This window comes from Ranitomeya imitator, chromosome 3, assembly GCF_032444005.1.
Source record: "Ranitomeya imitator isolate aRanImi1 chromosome 3, aRanImi1.pri, whole genome shotgun sequence".
In the NCBI taxonomy this organism is placed as follows: Eukaryota; Metazoa; Chordata; class Amphibia; order Anura; family Dendrobatidae; genus Ranitomeya; species Ranitomeya imitator.
In genome coordinates, this window is record NC_091284.1 from 323,028,257 (window position 1) to 323,049,450 (window position 21,194).

The 21,194-nt window shown below is 44.8% G+C and overlaps 1 protein-coding gene across 1 annotated transcript in view; it reads left to right on the plus strand.

Moving 5' to 3' along the window:
• Positions 1-21,194, plus strand: part of SERINC2 (serine incorporator 2) — a 178,086-nt gene that overhangs the window by 121,547 nt on the left and 35,345 nt on the right. Inside the window, exons 6-7 of the mRNA XM_069756675.1 lie at positions 11,992-12,161; positions 13,952-14,042. Of these exons, the coding sequence (XP_069612776.1) occupies positions 11,992-12,161; positions 13,952-14,042 (261 nt within the window). The remainder of the gene's footprint in view (positions 1-11,991; positions 12,162-13,951; positions 14,043-21,194) is intronic.

A 21,194-nucleotide genomic window follows, 5' to 3' on the forward strand; every position in this document is an offset into this window, starting at 1 on the left:
CCCAAAGGAATAGGCAGCCCCCCACATATAATGACTGTTAGCAAGATGAAAAGACAAACGTAGGAATGAAATAGATTCAGCAAAGTGAGGCCCGATATTCTAGACAGAGCGAGGATAGCAAAGAGAACTATGCAGTCTACAAAAAACCCTAAAACGAAAACCACGCAAAGGGGCAAAAAGACCCACCGTGCCGAACTAACAGCACGGCGGTGCACCCCTTTGCTTCTCAGAGCTTCCAGAAAAGTTAATAGCAAGCTGGACAGAAAAAACAGAAAACAAACTAGAAGCACTTATCTAGCAGAGCAGCAGGCCCAAGGAAAGATGCAGTAGCTCAGATCCAACACTGGAACATTGACAAGGAGCAAGGAAGACAGACTCAGGTGGAGCTAAATAGCAAGGCAGCCAACGAGCTCACCAAAACACCTGAGGGAGGAAGCCCAGAGACTGCAATACCACTTGTGACCACAGAAGTGAACTCAGCCACAGAATTCACAACAGTACCCCCCCCTTGAGGAGGGGTCACCGAACCCTCACCAGAACCCCCAGGCCGACCAGGATGAGCCACATGAAAGGCACGAACAAGATCTGGGGCATGGACATCAGAGGCAAAAACCCAGGAATTATCTTCCTGAGCATAACCCTTCCATTTGACCAGATACTGGAGTTTCCGTCTAGAGACACGAGAATCCAAAATCTTCTCCACAATATACTCCAATTCCCCCTCCACCAAAACAGGGGCAGGAGGCTCCACAGATGGAACCATAGGTGCCACGTATCTCCTCAACAACGACCTATGGAATACATTATGTATGGAAAAGGAGTCTGGGAGGGTCAGACGAAAAGACACCGGATTGAGAATCTCAGAAATCCTATACGGACCAATAAAACGAGGTTTAAATTTAGGAGAGGAAACCTTCATAGGAATATGACGAGAAGATAACCAAACCAGATCCCCAACACGAAGTCGGGGTCCCACACGGCGTCTGCGATTAGCGAAAAGCTGAGCCTTCTCCTGGGACAAGGTCAAATTGTCCACTACCTGAGTCCAGATCTGCTGCAACCTGTCCACCACATAATCCACACCAGGACAGTCCGAAGACTCAACCTGTCCTGAAGAGAAACGAGGATGGAACCCAGAATTGCAGAAAAATGGAGAGACCAAGGTAGCCGAGCTGGCCCGATTATTAAGGGCGAACTCAGCCAACGGCAAAAATGACACCCAATCATCCTGGTCAGCGGAAACAAAACATCTCAGATATGTTTCCAAGGTCTGATTGGTTCGTTCGGTCTGGCCATTAGTCTGAGGATGGAAGGCCGAGGAAAAAGATAGGTCAATGCCCATCCTACCACAAAAGGCTCGCCAGAACCTCGAGACAAACTGGGAACCTCTGTCAGAAACAATATTCTCAGGAATGCCATGTAAACGAACCACATGCTGGAAGAACAAAGGCACCAAATCAGAGGAGGAAGGCAATTTAACCAAGGGCACCAGATGGACCATTTTAGAAAAGCGATCACAGACCACCCAAATGACCGACATTTTTTGAGAAACGGGAAGGTCAGAAATGAAATCCATCGAAATATGTGTCCAAGGCCTCTTCGGGACCGGCAAGGGCAAAAGCAACCCACTGGCACGTGAACAGCAGGGCTTAGCCCTAGCACAAATTCCACAGGACTGCACAAAAGCACGCACATCCCGTGACAGAGATGGCCACCAGAAGGATCTAGCAACCAACTCCCTGGTACCAAAGATTCCTGGATGACCGGCCAGCACCGAACAATGAAGTTCAGAGATAACTTTACTAGTCCACCTATCAGGGACGAACAGTTTCTCGGCCGGACAACGATCAGGTTTATTAGCCTGAAATTTCTGCAACACTCTCCGCAAATCAGGGGAGATGGCAGACACAATGACTCCTTCCTTGAGGATACTCGCCGGCTCAGATAACCCCGGAGAGTCGGGCACAAAACTCCTAGACAGAGCATCCGCCTTCACATTTTTAGAGCCCGGAAGGTATGAAATCACAAAATCAAAACGAGCAAAAAATAACGACCAACGGGCCTGTCTAGGATTCAAGCGCTTGGCAGACTCAAGATAAGTAAGGTTCTTATGATCAGTCAAAACCACCACGCGATGCTTAGCACCCTCAAGCCAATGACGCCACTCCTCGAATGCCCACTTCATGGCCAGCAACTCTCGGTTGCCCACATCATAATTACGCTCAGCAGCAGAAAATTTCCTGGAAAAGAAAGCACATGGTTTGAACACTGAGCAACCAGAACCTCTCTGTGACAAAACCGCCCCTGCACCAATCTCAGAAGCATCAACCTCGACCTGGAACGGAAGAGAAACATCAGGTTGACACAACACAGGGGCACAGCAAAAACAACGCTTCAACTCCTGAAAAGCTTCCACGGCAGCAGAAGACCAATTAACCAAATCAGCACCCTTCTTGGTCAAATCGGTCAATGGTCTGGCAATGCTAGAAAAATTACAGATGAAGCGACGATAAAAATTAGCAAAGCCCAGGAATTTCTGCAGACTTTTTAGAGATGTCGGCTGAGTCCAATCCTGGATGGCCTGAACCTTAACCGGATCCATCTCGATAGTAGAAGGGGAAAAGATGAACCCCAAAAATGAAACTTTCTGCACACCGAAGAGACACTTTGATCCCTTCACGAACAAGGAATTAGCATGCAGTACCTGGAATACCATTCTGACTTGCTTCACATGAGACTCCCAATCATCTGAGAAGATCAAAATGTCATCCAAGTAAACAATCAAGAATTTATTCAGATACTCACGGAAAATGTCATGCATAAAAGACTGAAAAACAGATGGAGCATTGGCAAGTCCGAACGGCATCACCAGATACTCAAAATGACCCTCGGGCGTATTAAATGCCGTTTTCCATTCATCTCCCTGCCTGATTCTCACCAGATTATACGCACCACGAAGATCAATCTTAGTAAACCAACTAGCCCCCTTAATCCGAGCAAACAAGTCAGAAATCAATGGCAAGGGATACTGAAACTTAACAGTGATCTTATTAAGAAGGCGGTAATCAATACACGGTCTTAGCGAACCATCCTTCTTGGCTACAAAAAAGAACCCTGCTCCCAATGGTGACGACGATGGGCGAATATGTCCCTTCTCCAGGGACTCCTTCACATAACTGCGCATAGCGGTGTGTTCAGGTACGGACAAATTAAATAAACGACCCTTAGGGAATTTACTACCAGGAATCAAATCGATAGCACAATCACAATTCCTATGCGGAGGTAGGGCATCAGACTTGGACTCTTCAAATACATCCTGAAAGTCCGACAAGAACTCTGGGATGTCAGAAGGAATGGATGACGAAATAGACAAAAATGGAACATCACCATGTACTCCCTGACAACCCCAGCTGGTTACCGACATAGAGTTCCAATCCAATACTGGATTATGGGTTTGTAGCCATGGCAACCCCAACACGACCACATCATGCAAATTATGCAGTACCAAAAAGCGAATAACTTCCTGATGTGCAGGAGCCATGCACATGGTCAGCTGGGCCCAGTACTGAGGCTTATTCTTGGCCAAAGGTGTAGCATCAATTCCTCTCAACGGAATAAGACACCGCAAAGGCTCCAAGAAAAATCCACAACGTTTAGCATAATCCAAATCCATCAGATTCAGGGCAGCGCCTGAATCCACAAACGCCATGACAGAATATGATGACAAAGAGCACATTAAGGTAATGGACAAAAGGAATTTGGACTGTACAGTACCAATAACGGCAGAGCTATCGAACCGCCTAGTGCGTTTAGGACAATTAGAAATAGCATGAGTAGAATCACCACAATAGAAACACAGTCTGTTCAGACGTCTGTGTTCGTGCCGTTCTACTTTAGTCATAGTCCTGTCGCACTGCATAGGCTCAGGCTTACTCTCAGACAATACCGCCAGATGGTGCACAGATTTACGCTCGCGCAAGCGACGACCGATCTGAATGGCCAAGGACATAGACTCATTCAAACCAGCAGGCATAGGAAATCCCACCATTACATCCTTAAGAGCTTCAGAGAGACCCTTTCTGAACAAAGCCGCTAGTGCAGATTCATTCCACAGAGTGAGTACTGACCATTTCCTAAATTTCTGACAATATACTTCTACATCATCCTGACCCTGGCATAAAGCCAGCAGATTTTTCTCAGCTTGATCCACTGAATTAGGCTCATCGTAAAGCAATCCCAGCGCCTGGAAAAATGCATCAACATTACTCAATGCAGAATCTCCTGGTGCAAGAGAAAACGCCCAGTCCTGTGGGTCGCCGCGCAAAAAAGAAATAATAATCAAAACCTGTTGAATAGGATTACCAGAAGAATGAGGTTTCAAGGCCAAAAATAGCTTACAATTATTTCTGAAGCTCAGGAACTTAGTTCTGTCACCAAAAAACAAATCAGGAATCGGAATTCTTGGTTCTAGCATCGATTTCTGATCAATAGTATCTTGAATCTTTTGTACATTTACAACGAGATTATCCATTGAGGAGCACAGAGCCTGAATATCCATGTCCACAGCTGTGTCCTGAAGCACTCTAATGTCTAGGGGAAAAAAAAGACTGAAGACAGAGCTAAGAAAAAAAAATGATGTCAGGATTTCTTTTTTCCCTCTATTGGAAATCATTGGACGGCTCCTTGTACTGTTATGGCTGGCAATCAGGCAACACAGCGTGCAGTAATCAGCGCACATACAGAGATCTGGCAATAACCAAAAACAATAGGACGAGCTCTGAGACGTGGAATCTCTGTAGACTGCAGTACCTGATCTATCCTCACACAACTATAAGCAGCAGTGGATTGCGCCTATCAACTACCTATGCAACTCGGCACTGCCTGAGGAGCTGACTAGCCTGAAGATAGAAATACAAGCCTGACTTACCTCAGAGAAATACCCCAAAGGAATAGGCAGCCCCCCACATATAATGACTGTTAGCAAGATGAAAAGACAAACGTAGGAATGAAATAGATTCAGCAAAGTGAGGCCCGATATTCTAGACAGAGCGAGGATAGCAAAGAGAACTATGCAGTCTACAAAAAACCCTAAAACGAAAACCACGCAAAGGGGCAAAAAGACCCACCGTGCCGAACTAACAGCACGGCGGTGCACCCCTTTGCTTCTCAGAGCTTCCAGAAAAGTTAATAGCAAGCTGGACAGAAAAAACAGAAAACAAACTAGAAGCACTTATCTAGCAGAGCAGCAGGCCCAAGGAAAGATGCAGTAGCTCAGATCCAACACTGGAACATTGACAAGGAGCAAGGAAGACAGACTCAGGTGGAGCTAAATAGCAAGGCAGCCAACAAGCTCACCAAAACACCTGAGGGAGGAAGCCCAGAGACTGCAATACCACTTGTGACCACAGAAGTGAACTCAGCCACAGAATTCACAACAGGTGAGGGTTCGGTGACCCCTCCTCAAGGGGGGGGGGGTACTGTTGTGAATTCTGTGGCAGAGCTCCCTCCTGTGGGCACAAGTCGTACTTCGGCTGATTCTCTCTGTGAGCTTCCGTTGGTGGAGGAAAGTGGTACTGCGGCTTCTGAGTTTCCTTCCTCAGGTGATGTGGTGAAGTCGTTAGGTGCTGCTCTATTTAACTCCACCTAGTGCTTTGATCCTGGCCTCCAGTCAATGTTCTAGTATTGGACCTGTTTCCTCCTGGATCGTTCCTGTGGCCTGCTGCTCTTCATAGCTAAGTTCCGCTTTGCTATTTTGTTTGCTGTTTTTTTTTCTGTCCAGCTTGTCTATTTGTTTTTTCCTGCTTGCTGGAAGCTCTGGGACGCAGAGGATGTACCTCCGTGCCGTTAGTTCGGTACGTAGGGTCTTTTTGCCCCTTTGCGTGGTTTTTGTAGGGTTTTGTGTTGACCGCAAAGTTACCTTTCCTATCCTCGCTCTGTTCAGAAAGTCGGGCCTCACTTTGCTAAATCTATTTCATCTCTACGTTTGTCTTTTCATCTTAACTCACAGTCATTATATGTGGGGGTTGCCTTTTCCTTTGGGGTATTTCTCTGAGGCAAGGTAGGCTTATTTTCTATCTTCAGGCTAGCTAGTTTCTCAGGCTGTGCCGAGTTGCATAGGGAGCGTTAGGCGCAATCCACGGCTGCCTCTAGTGTGGTTGGAGAGGATTAGGGATTGCGGTCAGCAGAGTTCCCACGTCTCAGAGCTCGTTCTATGTTTTTGGGTTATTGTCAGGTCACTGTATGTGCTCTGTCCTCTATGTCCATTGTGGTACTGAATTACCTTATCATAACAAGTCTGATGTTGAAGGGGTTATTGTTAAGATCTTCAATGAATATTCTACAATCATCCAGGGTGCCAGTCCAAAGAAGCAGAATATCATCTATATAGCGTCGCCATGACGCCACCCTAGTAGAGAATAATTCATGCAAAAATACAATCTTCTCTTCCCACCACCCTAAAAACAGGTTAGCATATGAGGGCGCGCACCTCGCCCCCATAGCTGTCCCTAATATTTGCCTGTAGAATTTTCTGTCAAATGTAAAATAATTCTTGCCCAAAATAAAGTATAGAAGCTCGAGGATAAATTTATTATGCTCACCATCTCCTACTCGGTGTTTGTCCAGAAAAAATGATACTGCTTCTAATCCATGGTCATGTGCTATGCTGGTATATAATGATTCTACATCCAAACTAATCAAGAGGGTCCCCTCTGGTATGGTAAGCTCCTCCAAATACGCCATCAAATGTCCCGAGTCCCTGATAAATGAGTCCAAAGAAGTTGCCAAAGGTTGAAGGAAGTAATCCAAATAGATACATGGTCGTTCCATCAAGCCCCCAATGCCTGACACTATTGGCCTACCTCGGGGTTTTTAGTGGACTTATGGACTTTCGGCAAAATGTAAAATGTGGGGATCACTGGATGATGAGTAGTCAAGAAATCACCTTCTTTTTTGTTGAGGATGTTATAATGTAGTACTTTTTGAATAAGGAAGTCTATCTTGTTCTTAAGACAGTAGTCGGGTCTGAGGGTAGAACCAGATAACAGTTAGTCATTCAATTGTCTCAATATTTCCTTGACATAAAGATCATGTGGCCACAAGACAATGTTTCCCCCTTTGTCTGCTTCCCGCACTATGAAGTCCTTATTGTCACAAAGACTCCTTTGAACCCTTCTTTCATCTCGACTCAAATTGTCCTGTCTGTTCTTATCCAGTTTTAAAGAGTGTATATCTCTACATACACTTTCAAAAAAAATTTAAATCACTGGAAACAGTGAGAATGAGGGCATCGCTTGTGAGGGAGGTCTCCTTGTAAACCTATTCCTTAACCAATGTGTATCACCTTCCTGTAAGAGATCTAGTAGATCCTGACATACCCGCCTCTCATCTTCTGGGAAGGAGTCTATGATTGAGGGTTGATGGTATAATAGTTTGAAGGTCATTTGACGGCAAAACAAGTAGCGGTCTTTCACCAAAATACATTTATTTAGGGTGTTCATAGGTGCAAAAGAGAGGCCCCGAGTTAGTACAGACGTTTCAAGATCTGACAATCTATATAAGGATAAATTCAAAATTTGTAAAGTACCTGTTTCCAGGGGTCCAGACGTAGATATCGCAGTATTTACCATTTCCGGTTGAATCTGGTCACTCTCTGGTAAATAGGTGACCATTTCCTGTGTACCCTGTCTTTTTGTCTTGTTACCATTGTATTTCCGTCTCCCCCTCCTCCTATGGCGCCTTCGATATCGCTCGCTTCTGAGGATAAAAAATCACTGGATGACAGTTCAAGCCTTGAAGTTATTTGGCTTGAGTTAGTGGTAGTATTTTTTATTTCCACTTTATCATGTCGTCGATTATTATGATGTGTCCATTTGAAGGCCTGATTTTTTGTGAAGTCTGTCTTATCACGATGAAACTTAATCCTCTTCCCATTAATAATCTCCTTTTCAAAAGGGTCAATAGTGATTTTAAGTTTCTGATAAAAAGGGGTGACTAAGGTATCCTTATCAAATTCATTGATTTTACTTTCACAAATTTTAATATCTTCCTTAGTTTTACTCAGCAGTTTTTAGTCATGTTCTATCAATAGATCAATTAGAATACTGGAGCATTTGAGAAGCCCGGTTTCCCAGGTCTCTCGAAACGCCCCAGATACCTCCCACGCTGGAAAAATTTAAAACGGCCTGGAGCCAACGTGCACAGGGAATTTTTGAGACGGACACAGTTGTTGACCCCTCCCCCTTCGATAAAAATCGTGATTTCCATACATTGTCTTTAGAAGCTACCAATTTGCATAAATCTCTCACAAGAGTGTGGTGGAATGTGAGAAGTTTGGAAGAGTACAAAAAAGCGGGATTGGTCCCTAGGGGGTTACATGTTCAAATTTTTCCAGCATGGGAGGTATTGGGGCGTTTCGAGAGGCCTGGGAAACCGGGCTTCTAGAATGCTCCAGTATTCTAATTGATCTATTGATAGAACATGACCAAAAACTGCTGAGTAAAACTAAGGAAGATATTAAAATTTGTGAAAGTAAGATCAATTAATTTGCCTCTCATATATCAATATATCAGTGAACTATTGTACCCACTCCCCACATGGGACGCTAGATGTATGTATATTGAATATTAACAGTGTTGATATTTACGTCCCAATATCCTTTGGTTGGGGTTACCCATGTGGTTATAGGTTCTTTACCTTGTATTTGGTGCCAATCTATTCAGAGATGATAAATGCATTCAGTTATGCTATAAAGGTTTGCCTCCTTTAAAATGTAACATTTGTGCTTTATTGTATTGTGATTGCATGGTACATACCTGCCTTGACTGTAATAACCAGTGCTCCTGATTGTTACATTAATGGTATACTTACCGATTGTTTTTAAAGGTTTTTAAAAAATCCTGGTGTTGTGGGTTTATGTGTAATAATAAAATTTGACTTTTCTTAAGGTGATCCTTGCTTTTTTGTATGTTTTCTTGCTCTTTGGTTGTTAATCCTATATACAAGACATACTGCAGGAGGATCCCATGGGTATTTTTACATTATTTACTTGATGGTGCCCTCCATGTGTTGAATATTATTTATTCACCCCACAAAATATAATGCAACCCCCTCAGGTATAACGCAGTCCCCACCATAGAATATAATGTAGCCCCCCTCATATAGTATAATGCAGCCGACCACAGAATATAATGTAGTCCCCTTAGAGAATGCAGCCCCACCACAGAATATAATGCAGCCCCCCCATAGAGTATACTGTAGCCCCCTCATATACTATGAAGTAGCCCCCCATAATATAATGTATTACCCTGAGAATAATGCAGTCCCCCCACAGAATATAATGTAGCCCCCTCATAAAGTATAATGCAGCCCCTCTCCATCCCATCATTGTCCTCATCACCACCTCCATCATTGCCTTCTCCCCCTCCACCCCTATCATTCTCCCCCACCACCTCCATCACTGCCCTTCCCACCACCTGCATCATTGCCTCCTCCCCCACCATCATTGTCCATTTCATCACCTCCATAATTGCCTCCCCCACCTCCATTATTGCCCATCACCTCCATCATTGCCTCCCCCACCACCATCATTGCCCATCACCTCCATCATTGCCTCCCCACCATCATTGCCTATTACCTCCATTGCCTATCACCTCCATCATTGCCCATCACCTCCATCATTGTCTCCCCCCCCACCATCATTGCCCATCACCTCCATCATTGTCTCCCCCACCACGATCATTGCCCATCACCTCCATCATTGTCTCCCCCCACCAATATAATTGTCCTTCACCACCACACACACACACCTCACCGCAGCTCATCACACACACACGCAGACTCACACACACCCAGGCACACACTCACACACGCAGGCACACACTCACACACACATACACACACACACACACACACACACACACGCAGGCACACACACGCAGGCACACACACAGCACAGCTCACCTCCCCGCAGCAGCAGCACATCCCAGCAGCCTCTTCCTCGCCGACAGCTTTCTGACTGAGACAGCGTGCTGGATGATGACGTCATCCAGCTGGGCTGTCTCAGACAGGAAGCAGGATGCCGGGAGTTGAGCTGCTCTGTGAGTCTGTGTGTATGTGTGTGGTGCTGTGTGTGCGTGTGTGTGTATGTGGTGCTTGGGTGAGGCTTTACATGCAGGCAGTGTTAGCTGCAGCCTGCGGCTAACGCTGCCTGCTATTAAAGAGAAATGGTATTCACGCCTCTCCACGCCCATAGGGGCGTGGGGAAGCGTGAATATTCATTTGGCTTTAGCAGCGGGGACAGGATCCTGTCTCCAGCTGCTGCTACTGGTACAGGGCGGGCCCCCTTGACTCAGGGGCCCCATAGCCACTGGTTGGGGGTCCCTGGAGCAGTGGGGGCCCTAGGCAGCTGCTGGCCAGTATGCCAGCAGGTGTTAGTGCCTGGACCCACCGGAGAATCCTCCGGTTCTCCGGTGGGCCAATCCGAGCCTGATCACATCGCATTGTTCTGAGGGTCTGAGGGAAGCACACAGGGAGCCCCCTCCTAGCGCGATGCTTCTCTATGCCACCGGAACTCTTCAATCTTGTTTGATCGCAGTGTTCCAGGGGTTAAAGTGCCGGGAGTGGTCCGTGACCGCTCCTGGCACTTAGTACCTGGTGTCAGCTGTGATAATCAGCTGACACCCGGCCACGATCGACCGTGCTCCCCCATCACGCACGGCTGATCACATGTGACGTACTATTCCATCCATGGGAATTAGGGCCCAGGTCACATGGACGGAATAGTACGTTGAATGGCAGAAAGGGGTTAAGGGCTAGGGTATGAACACTTCTGCCCATTAAGGGGGCTGATCCCAGGAGAAGTAGAACAATAAGCCACATGTTTAGTGAGGCAGTTGGAGTGAAGCTGAGGGACGAGGATCTATTGGTGAGGTACTGGTGCCCCTGTATGGATGGCCTATGGAGATTGGGTTGCTGGCTCATAAGGACTTACTGTTGTTGTCAGCGGAGCAGGAGACAAGCTACGATCATGGTATGGAGGAAGGACTGTGACTACAGACTATACTGTTTGGGGCTACAAAAGCTGTGGGCCAACCAAAAGTTGGGAGACAGTTCCACTTCCTCCATAGCAGGTGATAACCATTATTGGCCCCAGGATGGGATCTGTTGGACTGGGGACATTGCATTGAGGCCATCTCTCTGGAATTGCTGTAAGATCATCGATCTAAGGAATAAAAAAAAAAGTTGTACTGTTAACCTGCCTAGGTGATTATTACAACTGACAACCTCAGATCTTCACAGATCCATAGATTTAATGTATTCCTATATTTTTCTCACTTCACCATCTTAGACTAAGACTTTAACTAAGAGGATTACAAAAATATTTAAAAACAGATTGTAATGTAATAAAATAGGTAAAATACCAAGGGGGTGAATACTTTTACAAGCCACTGTAACATATATTTAAATGCCTGAATCCTTGCAATTCTTAATCTGACCACTAAGCCTAACAGACCTAAACTTCCTGTTCTGTGGAGACTACTTTTCAGCAGTCATCTCATTGTAATCCTGCCTGTGATGATAATGAAATGTAACGCTTTGCTATAGATTTTCCATTCACAATGGGTAATGGGCACTCCTCTATTTCCCTACACAGGTCACAGAGGATGTCTAGAAAGTTCTCACAATGAAGACAATGAATGTTTTCAAACTATTGTTCCATGTAGTCAGTGTAGCTGCTGTAAAGTGTATCTTTGAATGCTTTTCACAAAATTCAACAGAAGCAAAGGCAAGATGGCTACACCATAATCATGTTCAGGGAAATTTAACAAAATCTACAGTAAGAAAATAGGAAGATTGGAAATATTTCAGATCTGCATGAAAAATTAAAAACATAGGTGATAATCACTTCAGAGATTGAAGTGTAGGAACTTACACGTTCTGCTTTTTTGGTCTTTAACCTTTAAAATGTAAATCTCCTTTTTTGTGTTCTAGCCCTCCTCATCTGTACTCTACTCTTGTACGCTGCCTCAATTGCTGCCATTGTTGTCCTGTATATATATTACACCAAACCGGAGGGTTGTGTCCACAACAAAGTGTTCATCAGTTTGAACCTCGTTTTCTGTGTTATAGTCTCTATCGTATCCATCCTTCCCAAAGTCCAGGTAAGAAGCCCAAGGGCTGGCTGAACAAGAACTGAGCATGTGCACCAGACCACAAAATACACAAATCATAAAATGTTATTTTAAGCCTTTAACCCCTTTAGGCCAAGATGATTTTTCTCTCCTCTTCTTCCAGGAGCATAACGGTTGTATTTTTCCGTAGACGCAGCCATGTGAGAATTTTGTTTTTTGCTGGTCGAGTTGTAGTTTTAAAATGATGCCATTACGGTATTTTATTATTCAGTTTATTTGAAAATATGGGAAAAAAATTCCAAATGCAGTGTAATTGTGAAAGAAAACTAAACCGTTCCACCATGCTTTTTAGGGTTTTGTTTTTATGCCAATTATTCTGTGGTAAAAATGACCCTGAAATATTTTCTTTATCAGTACGATTACTCAAAGTGATGAACTTTCTTAGATTTTTTTTATCATTTATATAGAAGTGAAAATAAATTCAGAAGTTTGGGGAGAAAACAAGATATATTTTGGTTCATCACCATTTTCCAAGACCTGTAACAATTTAGCTTGATTGATCTGTGAGAGAGCTTGTTTTTTTCCTTGTGAGTTTGATTTCATTGATACCAATTAGGGGGATATGTAATATTTTGTAAAATTTATTTCTGCAGTTTTTATCTTATTTCTCATCACAGCTTTCACACTATCAGTATTTGGTCAGTATTTTACCTCAGTATCTGTAAGCTAAAACCAGGAGTGGGTGATAAATGCAGAAGTGGTGACGTGTCTCTATTATACTTTTCCTCTGACTGTTCACTCCTGATTTTGGCTTCCGAATACTGAGGTAAAATACTGACCAAATAATGAACGTGTGAACGTGGCCTTATTAAAAACATTTTCTATTCCCAATGGAGGTTGCCTAGGTTACCAACCACGCTGTGATACTGGCCAGGTGCCTAGTCAAGGAGCACTTGAGGCAAGCAGACTCTCTGGTTTACAGCCTGCTTGCGCTGCTCTGAACCTGACTGGATCACTGCAGTGCCCCTGCCCTTCTCCCAGCTCATGGGACAGCGCACAGTTTGGACCATCAGAACGACCATGTCACTGGTCCAAAGTATCCGTCTTGAGAAGTGCACCGTCCCCAGAAAAGGAGGGTGCTGGGGCAGGGAGTGGTGTGCTTCTGATGATACAACTTGAGGAAACCCTTTTAATTTTTAGACATGACAACTATTAAAAATCAGGTGATATCAAAAGAATGATATAAAAATGTATTCATACCAATAGGTTTTTTTGTTAAAGTATAGTGTATAGAAAATGTATCCTGTCAGCAGGGGACAATAACTGTGATTTCTAGAACAAAGTATCCGCGCCACATAGTCTCCTGTCTGCTGGTTACTAAAGATGTTTGAATCCACTGCCAGCAAGCAGAGGGATTCTGTCCCTGGTTATGTATACATTTCCATGGAAAAATGATAGTGCTGGACTTTATACCTGTATGGCTGCTTTTTTAAAATAATTTGATTAGACCGTTACATAGGATGGCCAGGGCTGCGCATTTCTATATTGTACGTGACAGCACATCTTGTGTATGGGAGGCATGTTTGTATAATTTGTCCGTGATTCCTGTGCTTATCGTTTTTTACAAGTTTCCTGGGGTTGACACATTGGCGTCGCATAAGTCCGGTCTGTATAGACAGTGCAGCACGGTGTTTGTTCAATGACCGAATCTGAGTAGAGGCATTATTACCACCATCCACTGAAATAAGCATTTCATTTGAGGTGTTGCACTTTAGCATGATATTGTCAGAAACCTGTTTTTCTTGTTAATCTTTTTGCAGGAGGTTCATCCACACTCTGGATTACTACAGGCATCGGTTATTACCTTGTACACCATATTTGTGACCTGGTCTGCTATGGCAAATATTCCAGGTAAGCTACTGGCTGACATCCAAGTTGAATGCAATGATTTCACATATGTGCGGAGCCATTGTCTGTGTCTGCACTGTTACATATTTAGGCTGTTAACTGGTTCATGCAGCTTTACATGAACACCCGAGCCTTACACCATGGCTGGTCGAACAACGAAAGCAATTGTTACCACCCACCTCTCGTGTCCCCCTTTTCCTCATAGATTGTAAGCTTGCGAGCAGGGCCCTCACTCCTCTTGGTATCTGTTTTGATCTATGTGTTTATTGTTATGCTGTAATGTCTATTGTTTGTACAAGTCCCCTCTATACTGTAAAGTGCTGCGGAATATGTTGGCGCTATAGAAATAAAAGTATTATTAATATGTTTTTGACCCATTGAATAACACTGCTTTACACAGAGAAAAAAATATTCTTTTGAGAAGATAATTCTCTGCTGTAGTTTATCATGTATTTCAGGAACTAGCACATGTACTACGTTAGAATCACAAGTAATATTTTAACCCCTTCCTGCAAAAGGACATTGTATTCACATCCTTGGAAGGGATCCTCAGGCGTGGAGTGTGCTTAAGAGCGGAGCTCATTAACATATGGCAGATATTGACTATATTACATAGCCAGCATCTACCTTGAAAATCTATGGTTGGTTGAGATCTAGCCGCAACTCCAAACCATTTAAATGTTTCTGTCAATCTGTGGCAGTGGTATTTAAATGGAATGTCTGACAGTGCCTGCATCCACTGGCTCTCATTAGCCCCATGCAATGTGATCACAGGGACTGATGGTTAACTATGACAGCCAGGGGTCTGCTGAAGTGATAGGTGTTCCACAGGAGACCGAAGTATTCACTATATGGCTACAGTAATGTGGTATTGTAGTATAGAATCTAAGCGATCAAATGATTGCAGGTGCAAGTCCCCTAAAAGAACTAAATAATGCAAAATAAAGAAAAAAGTTTTTAAAACATTAAAAAAATATAAAAATTCAAATTACCCCACTTTTTCTCTGAAAAATGTAAACAAAAATACAAAAAAACCTGATATTAACCCCTTTCTGACATGACGTACTATCCCGTCAAGGTGGTATGGACCCGTATGACCACCGACTGGATAGTACGTCATGCCCTTTAATGCGATACTGCGACTTAAGTCGCGGTGATCGCATTAAAATTCCGATGCCATCTTACCTGGAGGAAGATGGTGTCACATCCCAGGGCCTGTCTCCTCCCCCCCCCCCCCCCCCGGCCTTCCGATCGCTGTGATTGGCTGTTCAATTCTGAACAGCCAGTCGCAGCCTTTCTCATTGTTTCAGCCAATGAGATTGTCTGAAACAGTGAGGTCCCAGGCTAGGATCGAGTACCGATGTACTTGATCCTAGGCCGGTGCCTGGCAACGCCAGGCATTGGCCAAAACCCCCCGGATTGGTGAGATCGACGATCACATCGATCACGCCAATCGCAGGGCACAGCGGCGTTATTAGAGCGATGTGCCCTGCCTGTAACTTCCTGCTCCGGAGCCTGCAGTGCCTGCCTGCTGTGCCCTGCCTGTTAGATGCTACTCCGGAGCCTGCAGCTACTGATTGGCGTGATCGATGTGATCGTCGATCGCGCCAATCACAGGGCACAGCAGTGGTGTGACCGTGCTGTGACCTGCCGGTCACCTGCTGGTGGCCTGCCGGTGACCTGCCCTAGGATCGGAGCTGTGAGCTCCGATCATAGGCTGGTGCCTAGCAACACCGGCATCACAAAGGCCTCCTCTGATTGGTGGGATCGATGTGATCATCGATACCACCAATCACAGGTCACAGCAGCGGTATGACCGCTCTGTGACCTATCTCACCTGTCCCTGACCTGCCTAACTGCTCTGCAGGAATCCTCACACTAGTTGAGGATTCCTGCAGAGCGGTCACGCTGAGAGACCCCTCCTGTGCTGGGACTTGTGGTGCCACAGTAGCCTGTGACACCACAGTTCTTGCTGAAGACAGAAGAAAGAAGACAGAATACAACCGTAAGTGTTGATCATCGATCCCTTTTCACCCCCCATCTCCCCTTCCCCCTCCACCCCCACTATGCTTCGCCTCCATGCCCAAATTTAGCAGCCGCCGGGCGTTGATTGGTGTTGCAGTTCACCGATCAACACTCATGCTCACTTTTCTTTTTCCCATCCCCGTGCGCTCACCCAGCCACCGCGTCTAACCCGTGCTTTCCCTTTTCTTTTTTTTCCCCCATCCCCGTGCGCTCACCCAGCCGCCGCATCTAAGCTGTGCCTTCCCTTTTCTTTTTTTTTTCCCATCTCCTTGCGCTCACCCAGCTGCCCTGTCTAACCCGTGCTTTCCCTTTTCTTTTTTTTCTTTTTTTCCCATCCCCATGCGCTCACCCAGCTGCCGCGTCTAAGGCTGGGTTCACATTGCGTTATGGTGGTACGTTAAACGGACTACGTTACACCGCGGCATAATGCGGTGTAACGTAGTCCGTTAACGCCGCCATTGAGTGACGGACCCTGAGACGCGGGCTGCAGCGTTTCCGGGTCCATCACTGCTAGCGCAGATAGAGCTAGCAGATGCTCTATCTGCACTAGCGCGATGCAAACGTTGGCACTTGCGTTACAGCAGCCCGTTAGCGTATGTGCTGAACGGGCTGCTGCTAACGCAATGTGAACCTGGCCTAACCCGTGCTTTCCCTTTTTATTTTCTCCCCATCTCTGTGCGCTCACCCAGCCGCCGCGTCTAACCCGTGCCTTCCCTTTTTTTTTTTCTACATCCCTGTGCGCACACCCAGCGGCCGCCGAACTTTGATAAGTGAGGCAGTTCACTTATCAGAGCTCTCGTGCCTGCCATTTTTTTTTTTTTCACATCCCCGTTCGCACACCCAGCAGCCGCCGAACTCTGATAAGTGACGCGTTTCACTTATCAGAGCTAGGGCCTGCTGTTTTAGACTTTTCCTTTCACAGGTATTTTTTTTCTCCCTATTTGCTTTATTTTTCCTTTAGCTTTTTCTTTTCAGAATAGTTTGCACCAAACACTATCCCCCCCACACGTACGCATAGTTACCAATAAAGTACACCCAAGCACCATACTCACAAAAAAATATCCTGCTCGTCCCATTCGTCCCAACAGCGCTATTCATTGGAGGAGGCATATTCTTTCATTGCCTCCGACACTGATAGCGAGGGAGAGGATCCCACATTGCTTTACGCTTTAGATTCTTCATCCTCTTCCTCCTCCTCATCTTCCTCCTCAGGTCCTGTGGAACCGCCACGCAGACGTCGCAGGACAGATGCAGTGCCCACCAATCGTGAAGATGAAGATGAAGCAGCGCCCACTCCTGAACATGAACCAGCGCGCCCTTCTTCGGACCCCGTATGGACCTCGCCCCCCGAAAATTACGAGCCACTGATTCCTGATTTTGTGGCAAAATCAGGAATCAAGTTTGACACCACCAGCCTCACAGAAATAGACTTTTTCAAAGTCTTTGACTCTGAGAATTTTATTAACCTCATGGTGGAGCAAACTAATTTGTATGCTCGGCAATTTTTGGAGCAAAACCCCAGTTCATCATTTTCTAACTGGTCTCCTGTAGACGCAGTTGAAATGATGATGCAGTTTTGGGCCTTATCCTTCATATGGAGATCCTGAAAAAGCCAGAAATTCTGCAATATTGGAGTGTTGATATTTTATATGACACTCCAGTGTACCGAATGGTGATGGCCCAGACGCATTTTGAGGCCATCCATAAATTTCTGCATTATTCCGATAATGCACGAGATGATTCCAACTTTGACTGTCTGTTCAAAGTTTGGCCGATCATCGAAAACTTCAGCAAAAAGTTTGCTGAAGTGTACGTTCCCCAAAGGGACATCTGCGTGGATGAGTCCTTGGTTCATTTTAAGGGGCGGCTCAGATTCCATCAGTACCTGCCCAACAAGAGGGCCAGTTACGTAATCAAACTCTACAAGCTCTGTGAGAGTACCTCAGGGTACACCTACAGCTTTAGAGTCTATGAAGGGAAGGACACCAGGATTGAACCCCCTGAGTGTGTCCCCCTGTCCTGGGAGTGAGTGGGAAAATTGTGTGGGATTTGATGCACTCATTGCTGGATAAAGGTTATCACCTCTATACCGATAACTTTTATTCCAGCATCCCACTCTACAAATCCCTCTCTGCGCGAGTTACCGCAGCGTGCGGTACTGTCAACAAAAAAGAGAGGCCTCCCGAAGATGCTCAGAAAAGGTGAGAGCAAAGCCAATGTAGCGACCACCTGCTGGTGGTCAAGTACAAGGACAAGAGGGATGTCCTTCTCTTGACCACCATACACGGTGATGGCAGCACCCTCAGCACTGTGCGAGGTACCTCTACACAGGTCAGCAAACGTGACTGTTTACTGGGGTACAGCAAAAACATGGGGGGCGTTGATCTCTCCGATCAACTCCTCCAACCGTACAGTGCTTTGAGAAAGGCCAAGGTGTGGTACAAAAAGCTGTCCGTGTACATCGTACAAATGGCAATGCTCAGCGCTTTCCTGCTGTCATGATGTGCACGCCACACCGATACGTCGTACCTTCAGTTCCAGGAGGTAGTGGTTAAGGCCCTGATATTTCGCACGAGGGAAGGAGCTGGCCCCAGTACTTCCGAAACTGAAGGTGCTCGTATCGTACCAGGTCAGCATTTTCCGGGAGTGGTTCCGCCAACTGAAAGTAAAGGTAAGCTGCAAAAAGGTGCCGAGTGTGCTACAAAAGAGGAATACGCAAGGACACCATCTATCAATGCGACACCTGCCCTGACAAACCTGGCCTGTGTATGAAGGATTGCTTCAAATTGTACCACACCTGCATGCACTACTAATTTACTTTACAGGAACCAGTAGATTAGTTCCAAAGAGGGGGCACATCTAGGAAAGTTCCTTGGGGGTCTAGATTCCAAAATGATGTCACTTGTGTTTTTTTTTTTTAATGTTTAGGCACAATCAGGGGCTCTGTAAACGGAACATGATGCCCGCAGATCATTCCACCAAAGTTTGCATTCCAAAACGTCAGTGCTTCCCTTCCGAGTCCCGACGTGCCCAAACAGTTTTTTCCCACATATGGGGTACCAGCGTACTCAGGACAAATTGGACAACAACTTTTGTGGTCCATTTTCTCCTGTTACCCTTGGGAAAATAAAAAATTGGGGACTAAAAGATCATTTTTGTGGGAAAAAATTGGATTTTTTATTTTCACGCCCGGGCGTTATAGACTTTACTGAAGCACGTGGGGATTCAAAATTCTCACCACACACCTAGATAAGTTCCTTAGGGGGTCTAGTTTCCAAAATGGTGTCACTTGTGGGGGTTTCTACTGTTTAGGCACATCAGGGGCTCACCAAACGGAACATGATGCCACAGACCATTCCATTAAATTCTGCATTCCAAAACATCACTACTTCCCTTCTGAGCCCTGATGTGTGCCCAAACAGTAGTTTTCTCCCATATATGGGGTATCCGCGTACTCGGGACAAATTTGACGACAACTTTTGGGGTCCAATTTCTCCTGTTACCCTTGGGAAAATAAAAAATTGGGGACTAAAAATCATGTTTGTGGAAAAAAAAATAGGATTTATTATTTTCACGCCCGAGCGCTATAAACTTTAGTGAAGCACTTGGGGGTTCAAAATTCTCACCACACACCAAGATAAGTTCCTTAGGGGTCTAGTTTCCAAAATGGGGTCACTTATGGGGTTTTTCCACTGTTTAGGCACATCAGGGGCTCGTCAAACGCAACATGGCCTCAGATCTCAATTCCAGCCAATTTTAGCTTGAAAATGTCAAACAGCACTCCTTTCCTTCTGAGCCCTGCCGAGCGCTCAAACAATGGTTCCCCCCCACATATCAGGTATCAGCGTACTCAGTACAAATTGGACAACAACTTTGGGGTCCAATTTCTCCTGTTACCCTTAGGAAAATAGAAAATTGGGGACTAAACGATCATGTTTGTGGAAAAAATAGGATTTTTTTATTTTCACGCCAGGGCGTTCTAAACTTCTGTGAAGCACTTGGGGGTTTAAAATGCTCAACAAACACCTAGATAAATTCCTTAGGGGGTCTAGTTTCCAAAATGGTGTCACTTGTGGGGGGTTTCCACTGTTTAGGCACATCAGGGGCTCGCCTAATGCGACATGGTGTCAGATCTAAATTCCAGCCAATTTTAGCTTGAAAATTTCAAACGGCGCACCTTTCCTTCTGATCCCTTCCGTGCGCTAAAACAGTGGTTTTCCCCCCACATATGGGGTATCAGCGTACTTAGGAGAAATTGGACAACAACTTTTGAGGTCCACTTTCTCCTTTTACCCTTGAGAGAATAAAAAAATTATTGCTGAAAAATCATTTTTGTGACTAAAAAGTAAAATGTTAATTTTTTCCTTCCATGTTACTTCTGCTCCTGTGAAACACCTGAATGGTTAATAAACTTCTTCAATGTAATTTTGAGTACCTTGAAAGGTGCAGTTTTCAGAATGGTGTCACTTTGGGGTATTTTCTGCCATATAGACCCCTCAAAATGACTTCATGTGAGGTGGTCCCTAAAAAAAATGGTTTTGTAAATTTTGTTGTAAAAATTAGAAATTGCTGATGAAATTTTAACCCTTATAACTTGCTAGCAAAAAAAAAAATGTTTCCAAAATTGTGCTGATGTAAACTATACATGTGGGAAATGTTATTTATTAACTATTTTGTGTCACATAACTCTCTGGTTTAACAGAATAAAAATTCAAAATTTGAAAATTGCCAAATTTTCGCCAAATTTCCATTTTTTTACACAAATGCAAGTTATATTGAAGACATTTTACCACTAACATGAAGTACAATATGTCACGAGAAAACAGTCTCAGAATCGCTAGGATCCGTTGAAGCGTTTCGAAGTTATTACCTCATAAAGGGACAGTGGTCAGAATTGTAAAAATTGGCCTTGTCAATAACACACAAACCACCCTTGGGGGTAAAGGGGTTAAAATATGGAATTAACCGGATTGGTAAACATCTTAAAGAGAAGCAAATCAAGACCCTAGAACTGCTTTTTTGTTTTTTGTTTGGTCACCTCACCTACCAAAACAAAAAGTTGTAAGAAGCTATTAAAGCATTCTATGTACACAAAATTGGTATCACTAAAAACGTCATCACAAGATGCGC